The sequence below is a fragment of the Apiospora marii genome (assembly GCF_038362585.1).
Source record: "Apiospora marii strain CBS 49790 chromosome Unknown utg000005l_segment0_segment0, whole genome shotgun sequence".
In the NCBI taxonomy this organism is placed as follows: Eukaryota; Fungi; Ascomycota; class Sordariomycetes; order Amphisphaeriales; family Apiosporaceae; genus Apiospora; species Apiospora marii.
The window spans coordinates 5,223,352-5,247,651 of NW_027117377.1; the positions used below are offsets into that span (position 1 = coordinate 5,223,352).

At 57.0% G+C, this 24,300-nt stretch overlaps 10 protein-coding genes across 10 annotated transcripts; 7 read left to right on the top strand and 3 right to left on the bottom strand.

Annotated features, from left to right (window-relative positions):
* Nucleotides 1-1,243: 1,243 nt before the first annotated feature.
* Nucleotides 1,244-2,706, top strand: PG985_009517 (uncharacterized protein; the record flags this gene model as incomplete). The annotated part of the gene is made up of 2 exons (XM_066829285.1): nt 1,244-1,413; nt 1,473-2,706. 2 exons carry the CDS (start codon nt 1,244-1,246, stop codon nt 2,704-2,706), a joined length of 1,404 nt encoding a protein of 467 aa, XP_066684197.1.
* Nucleotides 2,707-2,719: 13 nt separating this feature from the next.
* Nucleotides 2,720-2,944, top strand: PG985_009518 (uncharacterized protein; the record flags this gene model as incomplete). Its single annotated transcript, XM_066829286.1, has 1 exon — nt 2,720-2,944. The coding sequence occupies one exon, from the start codon at nt 2,720-2,722 to the stop codon at nt 2,942-2,944; it is 225 nt and encodes a 74-aa protein (XP_066684198.1).
* A 727-nt stretch (nt 2,945-3,671) lies between these two features.
* On the top strand, nt 3,672-4,519 carry PG985_009519 (uncharacterized protein; the record flags this gene model as incomplete). Its single annotated transcript, XM_066829287.1, has 3 exons — nt 3,672-3,783; nt 3,859-4,136; nt 4,214-4,519. 3 exons carry the CDS (start codon nt 3,672-3,674, stop codon nt 4,517-4,519), a joined length of 696 nt encoding a protein of 231 aa, XP_066684199.1.
* Nucleotides 4,520-5,089: 570 nt separating this feature from the next.
* Nucleotides 5,090-8,572, top strand: PG985_009520 (Adenine phosphoribosyltransferase; the record flags this gene model as incomplete). The annotated part of the gene is made up of 1 exon (XM_066829288.1): nt 5,090-8,572. One exon carries the CDS (start codon nt 5,090-5,092, stop codon nt 8,570-8,572), a length of 3,483 nt encoding a protein of 1,160 aa, XP_066684200.1.
* Nucleotides 8,573-9,167: 595 nt separating this feature from the next.
* On the top strand, nt 9,168-10,906 carry PG985_009521 (uncharacterized protein; the record flags this gene model as incomplete). The annotated part of the gene is made up of 3 exons (XM_066829289.1): nt 9,168-9,367; nt 9,435-9,603; nt 9,671-10,906. The coding sequence occupies 3 exons, from the start codon at nt 9,168-9,170 to the stop codon at nt 10,904-10,906; spliced, it is 1,605 nt and encodes a 534-aa protein (XP_066684201.1).
* A 1,324-nt stretch (nt 10,907-12,230) lies between these two features.
* Nucleotides 12,231-13,035, top strand: PG985_009522 (uncharacterized protein; the record flags this gene model as incomplete). The annotated part of the gene is made up of 2 exons (XM_066829290.1): nt 12,231-12,356; nt 12,427-13,035. Coding segments are annotated over 2 exons (735 nt in total), but the record flags the coding sequence as incomplete, so codon positions are not given.
* Nucleotides 13,036-13,539: 504 nt separating this feature from the next.
* On the bottom strand, nt 13,540-15,229 carry PG985_009523 (uncharacterized protein; the record flags this gene model as incomplete). Its single annotated transcript, XM_066829291.1, has 2 exons — nt 13,540-14,960; nt 15,043-15,229. 2 exons carry the CDS (start codon nt 15,227-15,229, stop codon nt 13,540-13,542), a joined length of 1,608 nt encoding a protein of 535 aa, XP_066684203.1.
* Nucleotides 15,230-17,556: 2,327 nt separating this feature from the next.
* PG985_009524 (uncharacterized protein) lies at nt 17,557-19,179 on the top strand (the record flags this gene model as incomplete). Its single annotated transcript, XM_066829292.1, has 2 exons — nt 17,557-17,932; nt 18,563-19,179. 2 exons carry the CDS (start codon nt 17,557-17,559, stop codon nt 19,177-19,179), a joined length of 993 nt encoding a protein of 330 aa, XP_066684204.1.
* Nucleotides 19,180-19,300: 121 nt separating this feature from the next.
* On the bottom strand, nt 19,301-20,415 carry PG985_009525 (uncharacterized protein; the record flags this gene model as incomplete). Its single annotated transcript, XM_066829293.1, has 4 exons — nt 19,301-19,600; nt 19,721-19,973; nt 20,058-20,196; nt 20,274-20,415. The coding sequence occupies 4 exons, from the start codon at nt 20,413-20,415 to the stop codon at nt 19,301-19,303; spliced, it is 834 nt and encodes a 277-aa protein (XP_066684205.1).
* A 1,122-nt stretch (nt 20,416-21,537) lies between these two features.
* Nucleotides 21,538-23,408, bottom strand: PG985_009526 (phosphoglycerate mutase-like protein; the record flags this gene model as incomplete). The annotated part of the gene is made up of 2 exons (XM_066829294.1): nt 21,538-22,837; nt 22,897-23,408. The coding sequence occupies 2 exons, from the start codon at nt 23,406-23,408 to the stop codon at nt 21,538-21,540; spliced, it is 1,812 nt and encodes a 603-aa protein (XP_066684206.1).
* Between the last annotated feature and the right edge of the window lie 892 nt (nt 23,409-24,300).

Below are 24,300 nucleotides of genomic sequence, written 5' to 3' on the forward strand. Positions count from 1 at the left end.
TTGACAAGATCGCTGCGGCACGGCGGCTGTCGCTAAGGGGCCTCTTTTTGCATTTCCCCGATTGGCTCAAGCCTTGCTCCTTTGAAAAGGGGGTGGTCGTCACGCCCGTCCAGCCCAAGATCGTCGGTGACGAATGGCACTGGAGCATGCTGTCGCTGGCATATCACTCGTGCTTATGCCCAGTTGGTTCTACGTCGGCCCCACGCCGTTTTTCAAGGGCGGCGCGCATGGCTACTGGCGTAGCTGCGCTGCGGCTCGCCCCGAGCCTGTGACTAAGGTCAGTGGCCGCGCCGTTCTGTGACCAGTTTGACCTTCAGTGTTTCCCTGATGTCAGGGTGAACCGTTCTCACCTGCGCGAAGTACCTCGACGCATCAACGCTGTGGTAGAGGATCACGTATCACTCGTACGCACTGAGGCCTTCCTCGTGTTCGTCATAAGTCCCCGCCTGGTAAGTACTGGAGCCATATCTCGGGAAGGCGACCAATGATGGCCGATAGTTGAGATTTTGCATGATGAGGCAGTAATAACCACCAATCTTCCTCGACGTCAGCGCAAAATGCTGACAGCCGGGATTGGCATTGGTTCCTATCGCGTCCTGCTACGAAGCAGCTGGCAGCTTTGGGGGTCGGGCCCCTTGCTGGACCAGTGCTGCGAGGTAGGGTAGCGGATTCCGTGAGTGGGGTCCGCGGGGGTAAAGCGGCGGGAACTAACACATCGTTCGTGATGGCTAGCCTGATGACTTTATCCGGGGTAGATGCTGGCGAATATCAGCTACATGATTGCCTGCAGCGCAACAGAACTACGAATAGAGAAGGCCCATTTCCATCGAAGTAGGATGATAGAGATGTCGGAAGAAATGGGTACACGTACAATCCTTCTATCCTCGAGTTCTGCCGTTCAACCCTGGGCTTGACGATGATGTATTGGCGGACCATGGGTTCCTGTAAGAAAGCGAGTGAAGGGAAGAAAATATCGGGGGTTATTTGCCTCGCCATTTTTTGACCAATCTCCCGGGTCCTAGTTTCCCCTTGCATGGGCTGGTATTGTTGCCTTTTTGCAGCAGGCAGCAGGAATGTTGTAACACAACATGCCTCGACCCCGCACCAGCAACCACAGCCCTACAGCCTTTCTCTTTATTTGGTGAGACGGATTAGTCGTTCAGTTGGGTGACCACGCGTTTCTTACCAGCACGAATGCAATGCCGTCACCATCACCAACACCAGCTTACAACTTTGCCACGGAATGGCGGACGATGCAGGCGAATGGCACGAACCGCTTGCAAGCGATGTTGCCAGGTACAGCGACGCCGAATTGGACGACTTCTTCGACGAGAGCAAGCGCGGACATGGGATGTGCGTGATCGACGTGTCGGATCCGGAGAACTTGCCCGATTCTTCCATGAATCGCTTGAGGTATGCACCGTACCCATGGGATCATTGCCCTGTACTTCCTCAGCTGATTCGGAACCAAGAGACCGCACGGGTGCGCCCGGCCCCTCTCAGGCGCGTGTAGACCTAGACCAAGTCACCGCCCGACTGCTCGAGACATCGAGCCCCGGCCCTGATATGATGCGACGCGATCGTTCGCCTACTGCGCCGCTGTCTCCGCCCGAGTCCGCCGAAAGAAGGCACTACGAGGCGCTGATTCGCGCGGGCGGCCGGCCATGTTACCCGATCGAGGAGCTCGAGGACGTCATGAACGACCCTCGCGCTTACCGCGAGGCGCTACAACCCTGGGTGCACCACGTCGACATGGACCCACCCGGATGGGAGGTGTTCCAGAGGCAGCTTTCCAGCTGGGAGGGTTTCCGTGCGTGGCAGAACGCATATCGGAATGACAATTCGGGTACGGCCCACCCGTCAGTCGACAGTGCCTTGCAACATTACATTCGCCACCGTAGCCGGGTGCCTCGCTCCATGGGCTATATCAGGATTCTCCATCGCTTTCAGAGCAGGCACCGCGTCGGGGAGGATGCGACAGGCGCGGATGAGCAGGGTAGATTATCGACCTGGTTCAATTACATCGCCTATATGGTGTGTCTCTATGCCCAATGTCTTGCTTCGCGCGACCGTCTGCAGACGGAGTTTGACAGAGCATGGTCAAGTCTCCAGGCATCAGTTGCGTTGGAACTGTTCGAGACCCTGGACTATATCCGCACCAGGGACGCCAAGCTCCAACAGGATGAGGCATTACTCCATGCGGCGAGGGACTTCGAGGGAGCTAAGCTAGCTTTGAGCAAGCTGTCCCCATCCGAGTTCGACCCGTCAGACCCGGAAACGTCAAAGATGCGTATACCAGCGACGAAGCGCCTACTTGTGGCGGCCGCTGTCAAGCGAGTCCAGGAGACTCAGGCAGCTCTGGATCTAGCAAGAGAGCGAGACCGACACTTCGTGACATTCTACCTCCGAATCCGAGATTACGAGATTGTTCAAGACGAACTCGAACGGCTCCTTAGACAAATGGATTGGGCATCGGATCAGGCTTTACTAATAGAAGCCGAGGAAGATCAGTTGGACTCTGCTGGCCACGACGAGGCACTGGGAGTTAGTGTCATGTTTCGCTATGCAGAATCGGGAGTTGGACGCACCAAGAAGAGGGATTCCACAGACGACGGGAATGTAGAAGATGGGCCTGCCAATAAACCACGAGCCTCGGAAGCCAAGAAGCGAAAGACTCAGCCAGAGGAACCAGCTGCGCGGTGTTAAACCCAACCCAGCCATGCCAGATCAACGGCTCCGGGTGATCAAGGAGCAGTTCGAGCCCCGCCTATGTTGGCGGGGCCGAGGGCAGGGAAAAAGCAGGCTGGGCCCAAGAGGTCTGTTGGTCGAGGCCGCCGCCGACGCTTGGGGCCGCCTGCATTGGCGACGGAACCAGATCCAGCAGGTAGTCGACGGAGCAGGCGGCTTGTCGGAAGGCCGCCAGAGTACCAAGCGTTACCCCTAGATAGAGGGGTACCAACCGCAAGCTGCTCATATCGTTGTTGGCCAAATGAATGACACTGCATCCGTCAATTCACTCTCACGTGTTGTTCAATTTGTGGTGAAGAGCAGTGCTTCGTCATACTACCATTATTGGTATCATGCTATCTCGCCTTCACATACCATAGCCAGGACCCTCGGAACGTCCTGGTCTATGTCTGTTCGTTTCCTAAAGCACGAGTGGGTTCGTAATCCGACCGGCCTGCACTGAACGGACAATGTGTACATGTCGCATGTCATCGCGTCAAGCGGCAGTGCTCTCTCCGCATAAATGAGTGAGATTTACCGTCACCGCCATCTCCTTCCGCCAATCCAACTCATTGTAGGTATTGGGACACTTCGGGTGCTTGCAGAGGCGGTCTACGCGCGGACGCCTTGGATGCCGACGACATGCTGGAGGCCTACCAGCGAGGCTGGTCCCCTCCGGTCCTCTGTTTGCAACTCCAAGACACTACAGGGAGGACTTTATGTTGATTGATTGACTGAATTGGATGAGTCATATTACATGCAGAAGCAAACTTGGATTGGAAACATGCGTACATCCGATCAACCGGAAGGGAGACTGAGAGCTAGGGTAAGGGACATCGGATACTGCCCAGTATATATGGTCTGTCGGTCCTGAGAGTCTGCGTTTGAACTATCTTTCCGTATTCTCCAGGCGTCTATGCCATAACTTACTACCCAAGCCAGCGATGACTCCCAGCTCTAATTCCGAATCTCAAGCTACGGCCAACGGAAATGGCGACGGCTACAAGTCGTCTGCGGTGATCGACAAGCCGAGCGAGAATGGAACCAGCGAGCATGGTAAGTCTGTTTCCCAGTCCTGGCTGCGACCAATCATGTCAAATGTCAATACTGATCCAGAGCCACATGAGTTAGCGGGTGGAACAGACCCCGAGTCCACACAGACCAGAATAGCAGCCTGCTTCCGCCAGATCCTAGAACTCATCGGAGAAGACCCGGATCGTCAGGGTCTCCAAAAGACCCCGGACCGATACGCGCAAGCTATCTTGTCCCTCACAAAAGGGTATACGCAGACGCCCAAGGAGGTGGTAAATGAGGCCATATTCGATTGCGACACCGGGGAACTCGTGATCGTTCGCGACATTGAAATATCCAGCTTGTGTGAACATCACATATTGCCATTCATGGGAAAGGTCAGTCTTGTCTTCAGAAGCACTTTGAGGGACGAATCCTGCTCCACAGCTCAAGAAGACTAACTCGGGGCCTCCAGGCTCATATTGGGTACATCCCGAGAAGCAAGGTCGTGGGATTGTCAAAGCTGGCAAGAATCGCGGATATCTACGCACAGAGATTGCAGATGCAAGAGCGTCTGACATGGGAGATCGCCTCGGCGATACAGACGGAGCTTCAGCCTGAGGGGGTCAGGGTAGTTCTAGAGTGCCGGCACATGTGCATGTGTAACAGGGGAGTGCAGAAGCCTGGAAGCTCGACAGTCACGGTCAGCTCGGCAGGCGCGCTGAGGAATGACAAGTTCAAGCGCCAGGAGTTTGACACTTTGCTCGGCTTGGGAAGATGATGGCAGTTGGATTTCATTTGGTCGCTTTGACATGTACGGTAGAAATGACTAGAACCCTTTTTGTGCGTCTGGAGCAAATGGCGTGACAATGCAGCCTGCCTCGCAAACACTATCAGTTTGATCACATTATGATATCACATACAAATTAAAGTGAGTCAAAGCAGGAACGGCTGAATACATGTTGGGTGGGTGGTGTTACCCATGCCGCTTACGTTGCTGGTAGGCCTCCGGCAGAAATTGAGGCTGTTTCCCCGATGCTGCCTATCTGCAAACGAACCCAACTCCCGTTAGCCCATTCAAACGCAAACTGAGGAAAGAGCAATCTTAAACATGCAGCAAAAACGAATCAGGTCGGCATCTATGGCACATTCGGATGAGTTCGCGTCGGAAGAGAACAGTGAGGCTACCCATCAAAGCCGTCTTTCCGTTAAATGAACTGCTTTCACTGTCCAACAATTCCCGTCAACAGTGCAGGGCTTATGTCAATTCAACCCTTCACCATAGTCGATAAAAACTTAAGATCCAGGTGCCTTTTCTCTCTTTGCCTAAACATCGTCAGCACCATCCGCTATGGCTACCCTCGAATCGCTCAAAGTAGCTCTTCGGGAGAAAGCCACAGAAGCAACATCAAAACAGGATCTGTCCGAAGCCCAGTACCACGACGGCTATGATGTCCTACTGCAGGGCGCGGGATGGCAGACGTACGAGGAATTCATCGTGCCTAACCTAGTGCAGGTGTTGGGCCCCCTCTTCGATGCGCGGGAATCTGTTCGGGTGCTGGAAGTCGGGCCTGGTCCCAAGAGCGTCCTCGGCCACCTCCCCTACTCTTTGAGAAGAAAGATCCAGCAGTACATTGCGTATGAACCGAACGAGCTATTCGCTGACCAGTTGGACGAATGGCTACGTCCTAGTGACGCGGAGGAACGCCCTCTGCCTCGTCTAAGCAAGTACTACAATTCTCTACGCGTCATGCGAGAGCCGTTTGATCCAGGGGCATATGCAGACGCATATGAAAAAGAGCACTTCGGCCTCGTGCTGTTCTGCCACAGCATGTACGGCATGAAACCTCAGCATGACTACATTGAACGAGCCCTGGAGGAATTCCTCGCCAAGTGGGGGACGTTGGTGGTGTTCCATCGCGAAGGGTCTCTCCGGTTGGACGGGTTGGTCTGCCAGCGGGTTGCCTTGTTCCCTACCGGGACCGCCAGCGTTGCGGACGACAACGAGACCCTGGACCGTTTCTCCCGTTTTGTCACGGGCTTCGACGTCGATGGGGCTACCCAGGCGGAGTGGCGGGAGGTGTGTCGCGTCATGGGTGGCCGTGAGGAAGCGACGCCAGGCCATCTCACGTTCAGCGCCCCCGAAGTCATGATGGTTTTCAGTCGGAACGCAACTGCACTAACGATGCTGGAGGAGAAGGTCCCGTTTCTGGAAGGAGACCGAAAAGTCAAGAGCTGGGAGGCTCGCTCCTGTGCTCCGACCGCCATCGTTAGGCCGACCGAGATCCGACATATCCAGAACTGTGTACGGTGGGCTCTGGAGCGTGGAGTCGGCTTGACCGTCATAGGCGGGAGCCACAGCGCACACTGTCTCCGCCCCGGGGTTGTCGCGATCGACATGAGCGCTTTCAGTCAAGTTCACGTTCTTGCGCGAGCGGAGAACGATGAAGAACGTTCAGGCCCTACCTCTGACCCCAATTCGGTGGTTGTGGTTGAGGCTGGCTGTAACACGGACAATATTATCCGAAAGACCATGGAGGCTGGGTTGACAGTCCCCCTGGGATCTCGTCCCAGCGTCGGTGCTGGGCTCTGGCTGCAGGGGGGCATCGGCCACCTCGCCCGACTGCACGGGTTGGCCTGCGATTCCATCCTCGGTGCCGTCTTGGTAGACGTCAAGTCGGGTGAGGTCCTGTGCATCGGCGAAGTACCAAGTCAACATCGGCCAGCCCATTCCGTGCGTCCAAACAAACACCTGGACATGCTGTGGGCGATCAAGGGCGCCGGAACCAACTTTGGCATCGTGGTCAGCGTCGTTTTCCAGGCGCAGCCGGCCCCTACCTATTCGGTTCGGAACTGGGTCCTCCCGCTCACCGGCAAATCCGAAGCGCAGTCAAGACTCGGTCAATTGGGAGAGCGCGCGACCAGTCTGCCACGACATTGCTCTGCAGATCTATACCTGTACCGCGAAAACGACCAGCTGACTCTCGGCATCACGCGCATCGACGTTTCCACTGGCGGGGCCTTTTTCAAGATCGATGCTCCTGAGTTTGCCGATCTTGGGCCGGAGCAACATGGTCAGACCGTGGATGGGGTGGGCCTGTTTGGGACGGAGATGTACATGAGCGGCATCAACGGCGGGCACGGCGGAGGCAAGACCTCTTCTTTCAAACGATGCATGTTTCTGAAAGACATCAAAGCAGATCCCGTTGCCAGCATTTTAGTCGCCGCCATTGAGTCTTGTCCATCACCCCTCTGCTATCTCCATCTCCTACAAGGCGGCGGAAAAGTTGGTGATGTCGATGCTGAGAGCACTGCTTTTGGCTGCCGAGATTGGGAGTATGCATGCGTAATAACCGGGGTCTGGCCTCGCGAACAAGACGGAAAGGAGGTCGCCCGCAGCGCCGTGCGATGGGTGTACCGCGTCGCGCATGAGCTGCTGCCCTCCAGCAGCGGTGTCTACGCCGCCGACCTGGGACCGGACCCCCGGGACCGCGCGCTGGCCTCGCACGCTTTCGGACCCAACCGACGGCACCTGGCTTGGCTTAAATTCACCCTGGACCCTCAAAACGTCCTGACTTATGCCTGTCCGCTACTGAAAGTACGCGCGGGTCCGAAGATTGTGGTCCTGGTCACCGGAGACAGCGGCGCCGGCAAAGACTACTGCGCCAACGTCTGGGCCTCTTTGCTGAGTGAGAACGGCGTTCCGGCACGTGCTGTCAGCATCAGCGACGCGACGAAGCGCGAGTACGCGACGGCCACGGGCGCCTCCCTGGACCGCCTTCTGGGGGATCGACGGTACAAGGAACAGCACCGGGAGGCCTTGGGGGCGTTCTTCCAGCGGCAGGTGCTGCAGAACCCAAAGCTGCCGGAAGAGCATTTTCTGAACCTGCTACCAAGTACCGACGACGATGATACGCGCGTGCTGTTCATCACGGGGATGCGAGACGAGGCGCCCGTCGCGACGTTGGCGCATCTGCGGCCGGACTGCAGAATCCTCGACATTCGGGTCAAGGCCAGCAAGAAGACCCGGCGGTCCCGCCGCGGCCTTGATGGCGGTGGCGCCGACCATGCTCATAGTGATGACACGAAGAACCTCCTGAATGTTGAGGGGCAGTCGGATGCAATGGACACGGGCAACTACCGCCCGAGCTTCGTCTTTCGCAACAATCGAGTCGGAAGAGAGGCGGTAGAGACATTTGCCGAAACCCGATTAGTGCAACTGTTGGACGAAGACCTCTCCTGGCTTTACCGGATGGTCCGCGCCGTTCCCGACTTCCCCCGCCCGGGAGTGGCATTCCGCCACGTGCTCAACATCGCGCAGCAGCCCGGCGGGCTCACCATGTGTACGAACCAGCTCGTGAACCAGTTCCACGGAGACTGGAACCAGGTCGATGCGGTGGCTTCCTGCGAGGCCGGCGGCTTCGTCTTTGCGTCGGCGCTGGCCGCCCGGGTGAATGTGCCCCTGGCGCTGATCCGCGAAGCCGGCAAGCTCGCGCCGCCCACGGTGTCGACTGGGAAGTCGCAGTCGTACATCTCCTCGGTGGCAATTAGCGACGGCGACGGCTCGGCGGCGGGGGGTGATGAAAAGAGAATCGAAATGGACCGCGGCGTTTTTCACGCGGGCGCGTCCGTGGTGGTGGTGGATGACGTGCTGGCGACGGGGAAGACGCTGTGTGCGGTGTTGCAGCTGCTCAAGGAAGCCGGCGTCGGGGCTGAGAATGTTAGCATCCTGGTGGTGGCTGAGTTCCCTCTCCATCGGGGACGCGAGTTGTTGAGAAAGTCTGGCTATGGTAGTGCTCATGTTCATAGTCTTTTGGTCTTTGATGGAGCCTGATTTCACGACAGTAGATTGATGGTATCGGTCATTCATTGGTTGGGTCAGTTAAGAAGATCATGTATGAAACTAGTCTGATGTGAAGGCGGCCAAGCCAATTGACCAGTTAGATACTAGGTTGGATTATATCTTAGGTGCGATTGAAGGTGTAGTTATTCTCGAAATTGTCGTTCATGCCGATTCCATTGTAGCTATGTTGCGAACTGGTTGGTACCATGCCGTTCATGGGATCCCACGCCGCCTGTCGCACCTCCCGGGTCTTGCCGCCTCCCCTTCCCAATTGGGCATCGCGCGGTCGGACACACCTAACCCAGGGGCGCCCAAGCCGGGGCGATCTCTTAGCGTTGGATGCGATTCGTCAATGGCAGAGAGCATGTACAAGTATCGTGACCTAGTGCTTACTACTGTGGGCTGCAAATCTCCAGCTCCGTCCCTTGCCCATATGGGGTGCGTTGGCCGGCACTAGATCAGGAGCCTCGGAGCCGACCGTCTTCAGGTCGACCTTCAGCTTTGGAAAAAATGTCGGCCATCCGATCTGCAATTCATCTTTCTTTTTGGTAGCTTTCGAGATCCAATCCAAGATTGAGCCGCCGTCATGTTGTTCAAGCTCCTGCCGCTCGCTGCTAGCCTGTCTTTCGCTGCTGCATCGCCATGCGCGAAGTCGCCCTCCGCCTCCGCCTCCGGGACGCCGCGCGTGCTGTTGCCGCAAGGGACCGTTGATGGATTCCGAGACTCCCACAACAACTCGGTCTTCCTAGGCGTCCCCTTTGCCCAGTCCACTGGAGGCCAAAACCGGTAGGTCTCCTTGCCGGCCTAGTAGTAGACAGACGTCTCTCTGATACATGACTGACCTACGAACCAGATGGAAACGCCCCCAAGACCTCCCGAAGTCTGCTACTGTCTTCAATGCTACGTCCTACGGGCCGACGTGTCCTCAAGCCATCACGGGCACTTCGTATAGCCGGCAGGATGAGGACTGCTTGAACTTGAACGTCTGGGCTCCATCGGAGGCGAAGGGGGCCAAGTTGCCCGTGAGTCCGCCATCTGCTACCATCCATTGCGCCGTGATGAAATACTGCAGAAACTAATATAGCTCAGGTATTTGTCTACATGTACGGCGGTGCTATGGTTACCGGATCCAGCAGCAACCCTCAGTTCCAGGGCAACAATTTCGCCCGCAACGGCGTCATTTTTGTCAGCTTCAACACGCGTGAGAGCATCTGGGCCTCTCCCAACTCGGCCGAGCTGGGAGGAGACGGCGAGAGCCAAAACTTCGGCATCTTGGACGTCGAGAAGGCACTCGACTGGATCCACCAGAACATCGCCGCGTTCGGAGGCGACCCCGACCACATCGTCTTCGGCGGCCACTCCTCCGGCTCCGTCCACGTGGACCACTACCTCTGGAACCACCCGGACACCTGGCTCAAGGGCGCCGTGCAGATGAGCGCTAACGCCATCTCCGGCCCCGCCTACGCGCCCCGCAACGCGGCCCTCGACGTCGTCGCCGCCGAGGTCGGCTGCGGCACCGGCCCCGGCCAGCTCGACTGTCTCCGCGCCGTCGACGCCCTGGCCATGCAGACGGCCTTCTTCAACGCCACGGCCAACACCTGGTTCACCCCCGTCGTCGACGACATCACGCGCTTCTCCGACTACCCGGCCCGCCTCGCCGCCGGCGCCTACCCGTCCCACGTGCCCCTGCTCACGGGCAACTCGGACGGCGAGGGCACCATCTTCTCCCTCGTCTACGGCGCCGAGAACGCCAACTTCTCCGAGTGGATTGCGACCTTCGACGCCGACAGCGCCCACATCCCCGCCTCCGTCCTGCGCGGCGCCTACGACGTCGCCGACTTTGCCAGTGAATCGCTGATGAGCGGAACGCAGTACGGCGACGCCCGCTTCAACTGCCCCGTCGACTACTTCGTCGACCTGCGCAGCGGGGCGCAGCCGACGTGGGAGTACCGCTTCTTCGGCGCCTACGACAACGTCGTCGGCGTGCCCGGCACGGCCCCGACCCACGGGACCGAGATCCCCTTCTTCCTGGGCGGCCACGAGTGCTTCGCGGCGCTGGAGGGCGTCACGGCGGCGCAGCAGGCGCTGGCCGACGCCGTCCACGCTTGGTTCGTGGCCTGGATCAAGGACCCCGCCGCGGGGCCCGGCTGGGAGCGGGTCAGGCCTCGCAACGGACCCTTGGCCAAGCTGGGCGTGCCGGGCGAGGACGAGCTGGCCCGCGTCCTCGGGTCCACGGCGGAGCATAATTCGCGGTGTCAGGCGGTGTACAGGCCGTTCTTCCCTGACTACCCAGTTGTACAGAACCCTGTCGGGAAGTCCTCCTAGTGTATGTCTATGTTTGTGTTGATATAGAGCACCGGGCATCTGTGAGCGTGACAACTCTCATGTTATGGACAAGCGTTAAGATAAACGGTGATAATTCGTTGGATCTGTTTCTTGTAGTAATTATTAGGTGGCGTTCTACTAGTAATAGAGGGGGCCTTGTCAGCAGTAGTCGGCTTGCTGTTACTAGTAGGAGGGAGAGCAAGTTTGCTGTCTATAAGACGAGGAGGCGGGATAACAGTTGTGGGGGGTTGGCCATCAAAAGGGGAAGGCTTAGAGTATTGAAGTTTATGCGTCACATCCCATCGACATCCAGGTCCCAAACCTCAGGTTCGAGACCCATCCTACTTCACATCTCGACTGGTTCATTGGTGGCTCCGTAACGCGGTCACACCCAACAGTGACAAGGAAAAAGTAACCGCAAAGGAGGAACACACATCCGCCAAGCTTCCCAAGACCCTGTCCAGCGCGTCACGCCACACACGAGTGAGTCGGGCGGTGATATTGCGTTCTGATAATCCGATTAAGGGGAACGTAAGTAACAAGCTATGTACTCAGTACCCAGGAGCAACCACCATCCATTTACTACCTCGTTGTCATGCCATCATAAAATGAAATCCCACGCTTGCCAAACCTGGGCCTCAGAGTAGCGCTTTCTCTTTTTAACGTGTAGTCCTTTACAAAAGTAGCCTGGTATTTACGCATTTCTGGTATCGTCTCGGAAAGCGTTTCCATTGTGAGAGAGATAGTCAAGGCTGCGTCATACGGCGCCTTATCCAGGCACATAACATCGAAAAGGCCCATAGGGTGCAAGCTGGCTGAGGAAGGAAACTTACCCTGAGAGGGACAATAAACACACAGCGCGCAGCCACGGTGGTTCCATTTCCGTCCACGAAGTGGGACCGTCTAGAACAGTACATTGTACTGGGATGGAATACCCCAAGGCTCACAGACTGAGAGTATATTTTGCAAGGGACTGGGACGTTTCCATCTCAGGAGATTATATCCTGGAAGAACATCAAGCCATCCGAGTATATCACCTGCGACGACGCTGTCCATTTACACGCCTTTCACCACGCCTTACCGGCACTTTACAGTCTCTACCACGTGCCGCTCCCAAAACCGTCTACGCACCTTGCGTCTGCCCAAACGCAACCATCTAGGATCGAGTCACAAGGGCCAAGCTTGTCTTCCGGGTCCTCGTTTGAGATGGAGGAATGGTCGGCAGAGCTACTGGCTGGCTTGCAAAAGTTGCTGAGTCCACCCCCTCTGTTTCACGCACTGCTAGAAACGTACCATACCCGATGCTAATCATGTCGTTACAAGGCTCTACCGTACGGGAGAATACTCGGATTTGATCATCTCCTGCGGCGGAACTGACTATCGAGTCCATCGGTCAATCATATGCCCACGATCCCACTTTTTCGCTGCAGCATGCCGTAACGGGTTCAAGGTTAGTTGCATTCATCTCGTGATCCGGTGAGTTGTTTCGTTTGCTTATTAATCTATTTTTACTGCCCCAGGAGGCAAGGACCGGCAAGATTATTCTTTCGGATGACGATGCCCAAGCTGTCGATCTCACAGTCTACTACTTCTACCATCTCAACTACGATCCTTCGCATCCCCGAGAACAGCCCCGAAACATCGTCGATAACAAGGACACCGGCCAAACCGGCGCTTCAGAGGACCCGCCGAGAAAATACCCACCTGGGAGCGACCTGGTCACCCACACCAAGGTATACGCGCTGGCGGAGAAATATCTGATTAACGGCTTAAAGGCACTTGCGCTGCGCAAATTCAACGAGGCGGCCGCCGCGCACTGGGCTTGCGACGAGTTTCTGGAAGCGGCGCAGGTGGCATACGAATCCACCGTGGAGACGGATCGGGGAATGAGAGACGCTGTCGTGCAGACATTCTACATCCATCCAGAACTGTTGGACAAAGAAGAGGTCCAGGGTCTGTTTATGATGCTTCCTTTGCTTTCTTATGATTTGATGATGATGCATGTTCGCTCGGCGAGGAATTGGACTGCCGCCCCTGCCCGGCCTTACAACCTTGCCCGGCCTGCTGACCCAGCCGAAAGCTCACGATGGGCTGACAAACAAAGAAGCAACATGTTTCGGTTTGGGTGAACAGTGGAAGGAAAGTTTGGCTGTGGCATTACGGTGGGAGTGATAGCAGGATATGAAGCAGCTAGGTTGCAAAATGGTGCCACTCTGTTGATAGGTTCTCACGGCGCTCGCAATTGAATCTTGAAGGAGGGGAATGCTCCCCAATTTATAGGCACATCTCAGACTCGTGGAAATAATCATTGCTGCCGGCTAGTCGTCCAATCGGAACGGCACCCGTACTCTCGCCTTGTAAGCCCAGACTACATATGTGACCGCAGTGCCAGAAAAGTGTGCTGGAGGGAGTGTGTGACTTGCACTGGCGTTGACGTCCGCATCGGTCATCGGTCACTGCCAGTGGCAAAGGACAATACACGGACTCAAGATAGAACATACGTGGTTAAGAATCTAGAACACATTACAGCTCACACATTAGCGCACCGGTTCTGACACTTGGCCAACATACTGAACACAGTACGCTTGCCACACGGAAGATGCGCTTCCTCCCCAGAGATATGACGCTCCGTCTCAAACACTGACCCGATCAATCTTGGCGAGTGGGCGTTTTGGACGCGGCCAACTGCCTGCTTTGGAGCCCGTCAACGAGAGCGGAGCTTGAACTGCTTCTATATCGCTTTGAGCCGGAATCTCAACCGATGAGGTCCCGTTTTGCGACTCAATATCGCCTGATTGGGCCCCAGAAGGAACACAAGCTTCCTGTGGCTGTAGTCTTGACTGCTTCGCGCCCAAGGTTCGTGGTCGCACAGTAGACGCAGCACTACCAATGCCATGCCTGGAGCTCCTCTTCGCGCTGGACTCGCTTGCCGGGCCACGAGTGGCCGAGCGCGCCTGGTCTCTTTCGAACTCCACCTGCGCAACCTGTCCGAGAATCCACTGAAGCTGCTTGTCCAGCCTCTCATGCTCCGTCCGCCGACGCTCGTAGTCGTCCACCGCCTGGTGGAACGCCGCAAAGTGCCGTTCCCGCTCCCGCAGGGCGTCAAAGGCCGTCCACACCTCCTCCACCTGCTCCTCCGCTTCGACCGCCCGTTGCTGGCGTTTGGACAGCGACGCAGAACAAGACGACGACGGCGCCGCCTCCTCCTCCGCTTGTGGTGGTGACTTCTTCAGCTTGTCCAGGTCCGACTCGGCGGTGGCCAAGGCCCTTTCCAAGTGGCGGCTTGCAGCGTATTGCACACGGCTCGACGCCCCGCTGCGGACGTACTCTTGGGTCTCGGACGGCTTCAGCGCGACCGCCGCTTCGAGCGTCCGCCACGCCTCGTCGTACGTCGGCTGCAGGAGCCGGACCGACACCTCCGCGCGCTCCGAGAAGCAGTGCGCGAAGAAGGCGTACTCGAACCACGTGGCCAACATATCCTGCTGCCCGACGTCTTCGTTGAACGCGGGCCAATACTGATTGAACCCGTTCTTGAACTGAAACTCCCTCACCGAGTCGAGATAGCCCGCAAACCCGGGCTTTTGATTGCGCTTCTTCTGGCGCTGCAGGAAGACCTTGATCATCTTTTCGACATCGAAATGCTCATGTTTCTTTTTATCGGTGCTCCCTCTCACCCGGCGCTGCCAATGCAGGAACCCCCGCCAGTGCGACAGCTGTCGTTCGTACAGCAGTGACTTCCACCCGTGCGGGTTCCCCGGCACGTAGTACACCCACGGCTGCAGCACCTCGTGGCATGTCTTCGGGTTGCGTCGCACATAGTCGAGCATCGCGACGGGGTAGCATGGCCGACCCCCAGCTTGTACCAGTTTCCTGCAATACTCTTCCTCTGAAGGCGCATCGGAGGAACTCGAATCTGAGAGTGAATCTCCGCTCTGTGGCTCACTTTCGTCGAACCCGGTGTCGAGGTCAGTGCCATGATCGGTGTCGGTGTCGGTGTCGTATTCGGCTTCGGCCCGGACGATCAGCAAGGAGGCGATGGCTTCTTCTTGGAAGGCTATGGAGGTAAGCGATCGCGCGGGAGTATTCACGCGATCTCTGCATTCCCATCAGCTACGGCTAGGGTGTGATTGGGCAACAAGCAACAGAGGCATGGTACCTTAGTCGATCGATGAAGCTCTCAGGCAAGTTCTCGGGGTCCGACACTCCTTTTTCGTGGCCGTCTCGGTCGAGATAATCATCCAGTTCGGCATCGCTGAACGTGACGAGATCCCGGGCGAGAAACCCCTCGAGAAATTCCTCGTCTTCGCTGATATCGTTCGCCATACCTACCGAACTTGTCTTTTGCTGAAGAAGGACGGCAGAAACAACAAGCGAGCAGCTGTTGCTGCCTTGAGATCGAAGTCATGGCGGGCAACCAGTTTGCTATACTTGTGTAACCAGAGTCGAGACGGGTAGGTTGCGGTGATTGGGACTCGATCGTCCTGTTGCCTAGCCAGCTGGGCGGGTAGGCGCATATTGGTTACTGCCTATTTTGATAAGGATGTAGAGAGCTGGGATATACCCATGGTGTGTTGTTGGTAACCGAGACCTGGCTGGTGGTCGCTTGCCCGCAATGTGGCGGATGCTGCGGTAGACATGATGCGAAGTTGATTGAAGAGATTCGTAGTTCACGTTGACGAATCCACGGATGCTTACTGGTTGTGGGTTCCCTTTCTGATGCGGCCCATTGGTTGAGTTGACAATTCCCATCTGGCGATGGATGATGATGTGGATTTGATCGCTCGATGCAAATCTACCCGAAACCGGCTGGACAGATCCCAATTTCCCCGCGATAGCCCTGCCAGCCCCCAGGCACCATCTTTAGCGCCCGCTGTGGTGCCGACCCCCAGGGTTCCACTCAGCCCACTACTGCCTGTAGCCGCTTGGGGGCAAGCGACCGCGAGAATAAACCGTTCTACTTTACTCTTCTACTCACTCTTTATGATTTTAGCTCTCGATCACCTTTTCTTCAACGGCCAACGATGTTGTTGCTAACTGAAACGAGCGCGACACGGCTACAATGTGCTGGATCGGTCTTGACGGACCGTGACGAGCCAAGTAGATTGATCACGTCAACCTCCTCAGCACCATCGACGTTCGCGGACTCTTCCATGATGGTGACTTCCGCTCGCTGTGATCTTGACAGTGCCGAGGACGCCAAGAATATGGCGGTCAGCCGAGCCCCTTGTACAATGCAGGGCAGGGCTGTCGGCTGAGTCCCGGTACACATCGCCCCTCGCCATGGGGGCCTCAAACATAGCCCGGATAGCAAAAGAAAACCACCGAGTCGCTTGGCGCTATGTAAATATCTGCAAGAGTAGGAGGCTGCAATGCAACATGTCCAAGGCACTGGTAACGAATGCTTTCCTGGTCCATTGATTGGCCACCTGCCACTATAATCCGCCATCAATATTATGTGGTGGATGCAACCTGATCAAACATCCCTGCCACTGGTCTTTAGATAGGTCAGGCTGGCTGTGGGAGACGGAAGTGACTGACCGTTTAATATAGCAAGGCACTTGGCTGCCCTGCCGTGTTACCCGCAGTGAAGACGAGCAGCCAATAATACTACAGAGCTCAACATCTAGTAGTTCCAAGACGTCAGGCAGGGAGAAGAAGAAAATGGCCCAAGTCGCTCCTAAAACCTCATCGTACGTGCCTGCTTTGTTGTCGTTCAAACAGAATGTTCCGTGACCCACCACCCACGATGGACCAAACCTATCGTCTGCTCCCCTATCCACAAACTTCCCACCAGGCAAACGTTTCCAGCGCCGATGGAAGCATCGTTCCAAGCTGCGGGTCCAGGCCCAGCCTTGACGAGCAGTCCAACAGGTCGCCCCCAGGATACGATGCCCATAGCAGACAAGAACCGGATCCCATAACTAGGGGTCCTGGCCAGGTGGACAGGGAATCTGACAGCCGTGGACCGCAGATTTCGCAAAGGGCCTTGAGCGCCGCCTGGCCCGCAGATCCCAGCGCCGCAAAACCGGCTTACTGGAACGGCTTGCCGTGGTATCGTTTTATTGGTGATGTTATCAGCATCATACTGTCGATATGCTTTCTGGGTGGGTACTTCTCCCTAATCTAGGATTTGAAAGACTGTGAACACACTGGCAGCTTTCCCTCAGAAGAGCTGACTCAGGGTAGCCCTTGGCGTATCCATCGTCAAACTGCAAGGCCAAAACGAAACGCAGTGGTCCAGGACGGTGGTTCAAGCAACGCAGCTGGCAGCTTCATTATGGCCTGTCATCTTCTCCGGCGTCGTGGGAAATGCGTTGAGGGTGTATGCCAACTGGCGACTCCAAAAGGGCGAACGACTTTTGGTAGGCTCAGACCCGGATTTGCTGTCCGAGGCAAGGATGCTGACACGTTGAAAGCTCCTGGAGCAGCTGCTAGGATCTTTAACCATGGCCAGCACGATTCTCTCCGCATACTTTCTTTCCGCTGTCAACCTATGGACTCTCTACCTTGTGTTGCTATGGGTTTTCAACCCTCTCGGTTCTCAAGCCTCCCTTCGAAGTGTACACCTAGTCGACCAAGTAACTGTCCAGAACGGTTTAGTCCGGTACGGAAACAGGGTGCGGACGTTTCTCGGCATAGGGTGGGACGAAATGAAGCCCTGGAACGAGATAGCCTACTTGACTGCCCTTGCGTCCATGGACGCTCCCACCCAGTCTTGCAATGGCATCTGCGCCGGCTTCGAGGACCTCGTAGGAAGGCTCGGGGGGCCTGGCGGAGCGGCGGTGCGGGCAGCGATGGACCCGTGGGGTAGCCCGCGTGTCCCCAAGCTCCGTCGTACGCCTGGCTACGATCAGGCGGACCCTGAGAGATGGCTCGCCGTGCCTTGGAACGAGAGCGTGCAGGAATACAGCAGCCTGGTGGGGGCCCGCTACTACAACTTGGATCCCAAGTTTGTTGGCAATGTTACCTTCGCCATGGGCGACAACTACATCGACGTGTCCAATGTAAGTTTCGGGCCGACCCAGAGTACGTACATCCGTGCTAATGTATGCTTGCAAGTGCTCGCAGTGGACCTGCGTAGGCTCCTTGGAAGATAGGAACTACTCAGACCCAGTACAATATCATATGACCGAGGTAAGCGTCCACGGCGGCTACCAGTCTCAGTCGGAGCTGGCCTGTCAGTCTTCCCAGCTGATGTTTCGGGGTTCTCATGCGGACAGGACATGACCGACTGGTTCTCGACGCATTACAAGTCATTCAAAAATGGATATAACGTGAGCCTCGATAAGCCGCCGTATGGCGCAGCCTTGACGAGCTTTCTTACAGAGGAAACGCTTTCCACGACGACAAAAGAGATGCGCGAATACCAGGCTACTTTTACCATGGACTACAACAATGTCGAAGGAAGTGATGACTTGGCAACTTCGGAAATCTTCATCGGGATCAAAGGCAGCCCGACCTACCCGGGCTGCAATGAGGCTTGTGTGACATCTTGTGATGTCCAAACCATCCACGTCGACACCGAAGTCTTCTGCATGGCCCAAGGGATAACTGCCCAGTCCAGGTGCGGGGTTCATCGGATACGGCAGATGTCCCAGTCGGACCTTTAGGTTTACGGTGACGCCAGATTCGACTTGAAACTGGTATCCTCCGCAGTTGCCTCTTACTTCCTGAAGTACTTCGGGAAAGTGGGAGGCGGAGAGGAGAGGGCCACATTTTCCGAAAGGTTTATGCAGGATCCATCGGCCGCGTTTGTAAGACACGACAATCCATATATTAATCTATGCAACATCTCCATGGAGCTATTCGAGGACCGGCTAGGACTGATTCTCAACACGTTCCTGGATTCCACCTGGAACCCCCAGGGCGTTTTGGGCGCGGGGGTTCTGAACCCAAGTCTGTTATGGAATGCGACGTCCACCATAGAGGCACCGCTCCCGCCCATCTACGCCCTAGACATCTCTTGGATATCGACCTACTTCGCCGCCACGACCGTCATGATGCTTGCCGCCCTCGGCAGCCTCGTGATGCGATACCACCTGGTCACACCGCCGGTCCTGGGCTCGGTTGGCGGCCTGGCCAAGGACTCGCCGTACTTCGCGCACCTGCGGCCCGCCGGGAACAGCACAGAGGGCGGCGAGGACATTTCGAAGCGGCTCCGGCGCGAGAGGGTAGGGATGGTGGACGTCCAGGCCGGCAGCGACGTAGGCAGGATGGCGCTGGCCCCGGCGGAGATGGGAGAGAAGGTACGCAAGGGCCGATGGTACGAGTAAACGGGCCACTTCACTGTCTGCCCTGGTCGGCCCCGTTTCACATCAGTACATAATTAAAAAGAAAATGAGAAAAGAAAATTGCTTCTTTATGCTACATCTCGACACATCAAGCCGTCACAGCTTACTCGCGAGATTGGTGCCCTCTCGACTTGGTGTCGTCGGTCCTCTTGAAGAACCCCTTTTGTGCTACCAGCCCATACCGTTCGGCGGTTGAGACCCGGTGGATGCCCAAGTATACGAAGACACAGAGCACAATGTACTCAGGTAGCAGAGCCATGAGCGAGAACAGCAGGGCGCTGCCGAACATGGGGCTCCAGATGGACGTGCGGATGTTGGCGCCGGCGGCCTCGAACACGCTGATGACGCCGAACACTGCCCGGATGCACAGGAAAGGGGAACTGGTCAACAGCCATTGAATGTACTAAGGGAATGAAATTATCTTGTTAGCTTCCCTCGACGCAGGTGGCTATGAGTCCTCGAAACCCAGTGTCAGAAATGCGGGGGACGGAGGGACCAGAAAGCAAACAAGTCGGCAACTCACAATGATCTGGCCGTCCGGTATCCGGTCGCCCCTCCCAAAGTTCAGCCACGCCGCCATTGCGATGAGCGCGAGGAGTACGAAGACGAACTCGAAGTACGCCACCTTGGAGAGGATCGACTGCGCTTCGGCCATCTCGGGGTGGCCCGTGAGGCCGCCGGCAATGCTGAAGAGGGCGACGGCGGCTAGGAGCAGCCAATGGGTGACTTTGATGAACCGTTTCGTCCTCTTGCTTTCCGGGAATGTCGCCTGCAGACTTTGGTAAGGGGACTATTAGCGGGTCTTGCTTGCCGGATGGAAGTTCATTCCGACGAGGAAAGTGGAGGCTGGAGTGACTTACACGATGCGGGTCAGCGCGTGGAACGGCATGAGGAGCGGGACGAGGCCGAGGTTGAGCAGGACGATGGTGGCCGTGATCAGGCGGATGTTCTGGGGGTCGTGCTGGCTGGCGAGGACGAGGGCGCCGCCTACGAGTCGGACTGTATGGTCACAGGGGTGCTTGCTTTTAGTCACACCTTTCCGCAAGACCTCTTCCAGTCGGGAGCGTCATGCTTACCACACGCGAATGCCATGGCGGGATACCAGGCCATGCGGGGCCCGTACTTCCAGGCGCGGATCCCGACATAAAGCATGATGGGCACCGCGGGCGCGTAGAATACGATCTGCGTAATAGCAGACGCTCGGTGTGCGTTGTCCATGGATGATGGTTGGAAGGTACTATGGCACCGAGTTCACCTGTGTCCCACCAGGCGTTTGGGCTGTTGATGCGATATGGCAGTGGTTTAAAGGGCTGATACAGCTGGTTTTCAAGCGACCATCAACTGTCTTGAATATGAAGATGTCTTGGCCATGCCAAGTAACCAATGTATCCGGAGTAGGCACACTTTACTTTATATGTGCTCTTGGCTGGGCGCGCAGGGGGTCTACGTTTAAGCAACTGCCCAGAGGCATCAAGCCAGGAGGGAAGGCTGCTTCAGTGCCGTTCATGACCAGGTTACGCGAGGGTGCAGCCATACATTTGGACCTCCTGGGCCATGATACCCAATCGACTATGCCATTGCATCAGCAAGCTGAATCATCCAGGGCGTGTTCGAGTACTCATACAACCTGGTCCTGATCCCAGCCACTGAGCGGACAGGCCTGGGCCATGGTTTCACAGATTTTGACCCGAAGCGAGATGGTGCCAACGCAGGGCCTGTAAGCATGTAAGATCATTGTCGTGGATATTGGCGACAAGAAGCGGGAATCGGTAGTGAAAAAGATTGTTTGCTCGCTCTCTGAAGAGTTGCAAACGACACATTGATTGGTCAGACTTGTTAACTCCGCGAGGACCGACACCGACACCGAACCCGAAACCGAGCCCGAGGGAGCTGATCAACCCAGCAGCCGGGTCAAGGGCTGTCAGCAACACCTGAGCTAAACAGCCCCTTGGAGTGTAATCAGTTTTCATCACACCGGTTCGCGAGCCCTTATATTTTCCAAAATATCTGAGCAGCATGATGGTAGTTATGTGGCGCGCCGGCGGACTGCCCACGTGCCAGAACCGTACCAAGTCCAATCGCGTTTGTGCCGACTGTCAACGACAGTATGCGTTCCATCTTATCCCAGTTCACGTCAGATACAAGATGATATATCGGGATCATTCCGTTCCGTCGACTGCCTACTTGATGTTTATCATATAGAGGTATGTACACGTTGCACGCCACGAGTGGTGTACCCAGGACAGCGCCCGTCCATTTGTTGGCCCATCCTCGCAGCTTCCCACAGCCTTAGACGTGGCAGAGCCCCGGCAAGAGAGCCGTAGCCTTTACTGTGACGGTCTAAACCGCCTCACGAGGCTTCACAGGCTCCTCCTCTATGATGCTCACACCGTCATCATTCAACTGCCTCACCACAGTGGCGCCGAACGTCGTCTCCCTGTCGCCCCTGGTGGCCACGTTCGGCGGCGTCGCGGGCCCGCCCATCTCCCAGCTGCCGACGCGCTCGTGCCGGCCCCCGCCCCGGGCCAGGGACAGGTCCTTATCCGACGCCATCTTCTCGGCGCCCTTGAAGCCGCCGAGACTACCGCTCCGCTGCACCCCCGCATCCTGCCGCTGGCCGCGGCGGCGGACCCGCAGACCGCCGAGGAAGAAGGCAGCGAGCCCCGCGAGGGTGAGCAGCCCCAGCGTGACGATGGCGCCGATGACGCCGCCGACGGTGGGGGACATGCGGCTGCGGATGCGGTCGTAGCTGCCGCCGGCGTAGCTGGGCGCCGAGGAACTGCTGTTGCCGTCGGCCGCGTTGGCCTCGATGCCGGCGCAGAAGAGCGTGGGGGCGCTGCAGAGCCGGCACCACTCGGACAGGTCGTCGACGGCGATGTCGTCCATCTGGCTGCGGAAGTCCCACCACTTCATGCTGGACTGCGAGTTGCTCCGACCGAAAATGGGGTACTCGACCAGCGGCGCGCTGGCGTCGGTGCCGTACCGGTAGAGGAAGCGGATCCAGAGGTCGTCCTCGGCGGGGTACTGCTGAGGAGGGCTGCCATCGTTGTTGTTGTTGTCGTCGTCGGATACGCTGAACAGCTCAAACACCATGGCCGACCCGGGCGCGGGGATGGTCCGGAACCGCAGCGAGGACGAGGCGTCGTCGGCCAGCTGCGAGAGCGCGAAGAAGGCCAGCATCGGCTCGAAGGACCCGACCATCAGCGACAACTTGTGCGGGAACCCCCCCGCGATCTGGGAGCGCAGCTGCGCCGCCGCGCGGGCGGCCAGGGTCCGGCCCGCGATGGCGCGGATCCGGTCGCCCGGCTGCGACCCCGACGCCGTCAGGTTGCCGTTGTAGTCGAACTGCTGGTCGCTGGCCAGCTGCCCGAGGCGGTTCAAGACGTCCTCGCCCAGGCCGTCGTGGACAGTAGAATTGTGGGTGTACTGGTAGGCGGCGTAGTCCCAGAGGTCGTAGGCCTGGTCGTAGAAGTTGTCGGCCGAGGACGACTGCTCGAAGGGGGCGGTGCCGGCGAAGATGGTCCGGCTGAGCTCGTTGTACAGCTCCACGCTCTCGTTGGTGTTGCGCCGGATGATCTCGTCGTCGGAGGCCTCGAGTTGGGATCCCATGTAAGTCGAGCACGACACTTGCCCCTGCATTCTGTTTTTTCGTTAGCATATGGACTTGAATGTGAGGTATTGTGTCTGTGGTATGCGTACTGGAATGACCTCTCGTCTAAGGAGGAAACCGCTTGGATGTTAGGGTATTGGTAGCCATCTAACGGAAAGTCCACCAACGACCCATTGGCGAGAGTCGAGGCGTTCCTGCCCCCGTCGTTCTCTACAAACGCCCCGGGCGCCGGCGGGTACAGTCCCTGCATGAACGCCATGGCCGAGGCCACGTTGAAGGTGTCGGTGTTGGTCATGATGTCGAGCTGGCTGTTGTCCAGCGCCCGTCGCGATAGGCCCACAATGGGGAAGCTGTCGGTGGCGTTCCCATCGTCGTTGCCAGTGCTCAACAAGTAGCGATCTCGGAACATTTGCCCCTGCGCGAACATCTGCTGGGCCCCGTAGGTGGTGAGGGTGGCCGACAGGGAGTCGGTGGAGAGGGGCGTGCGCTCGCCGTGGAGGATGTAAGCAAAAGACGACCACACAATCTGCTCCGCCTCGGCCTCTCCTCTCAACCCCAGGAGCAGCAAGGCCGCTAGAGTGCGAAGACCGCTGGGCACCATGGTTCGATAGGTATTTCTAAGATTCCAAATGGAATGTTTCTATATGGTTCATCGCCGAATGAAGGAGCTCAAAAGTCCACGGTGGAGGGAAAAAGCAGAGGGAAGAGTGAGCATTTACACGAGGCGCGCAGCTGCCGTGGGCATATATGGCTAGCCGTAGAGAGAGAGAGAGAGAGAGCTATGTCACACCTGCAGAGAGCTGTGCCTACCTTGCTGAGCCTTCCAACGCGCATACTAAACAGCCTTGCCTAGGTGTCATTCTTCCGATGACAGCTCGTCGAACCGCCGAACGTTCTGGCTGTGCATCCAGAAGCGTAAACAGAGCCTATCATCGCATGGCTTGGCTTGGCTTGCATGCAGCGAACACGCCCTTGACGTCTGACGGAACACTGATGTTGGTCCTGGACCTTACTCAAGTCAGTAAGTTAGAGAAGTAGGGTCATCTATCTAGTTGCCCGCAAAAGGCGGGGAGAAGGCCAGCTTGCCTGGGCTGATCCCGAAGTCAGCTCTTGTCCTTGTGTGACCCATGCAAGTAAGAGCGCCCCCAAGATAATCGTTCGTTGGTTCTGGGAACAGCCATGTCATGGTGAGTAGCCAATGAAAAGGGGTCGTCTATTAACCTAGAGTGCTTGCAGATAGACCCCGCACTGCTGGTGGTTAGGGTGGGTATCATGATCGCCCAACACCCAGCTACCGAAAGCTTCAATCTGCCCAGGCGGGGTAACGAGCTGTTAGTTCGTTCGATCCTAGCCTTCTCGAAGCTGTCACGATTGATGACGTGACAGCTGGCAATACTGGTCTGCATGCACAGTAGATATGCAGGCGTAAGGCAATTGGACGTCAGTAAAATGCGCGAACGCATGCCTCAAAAGCCATGCGGCCATGCGTAACG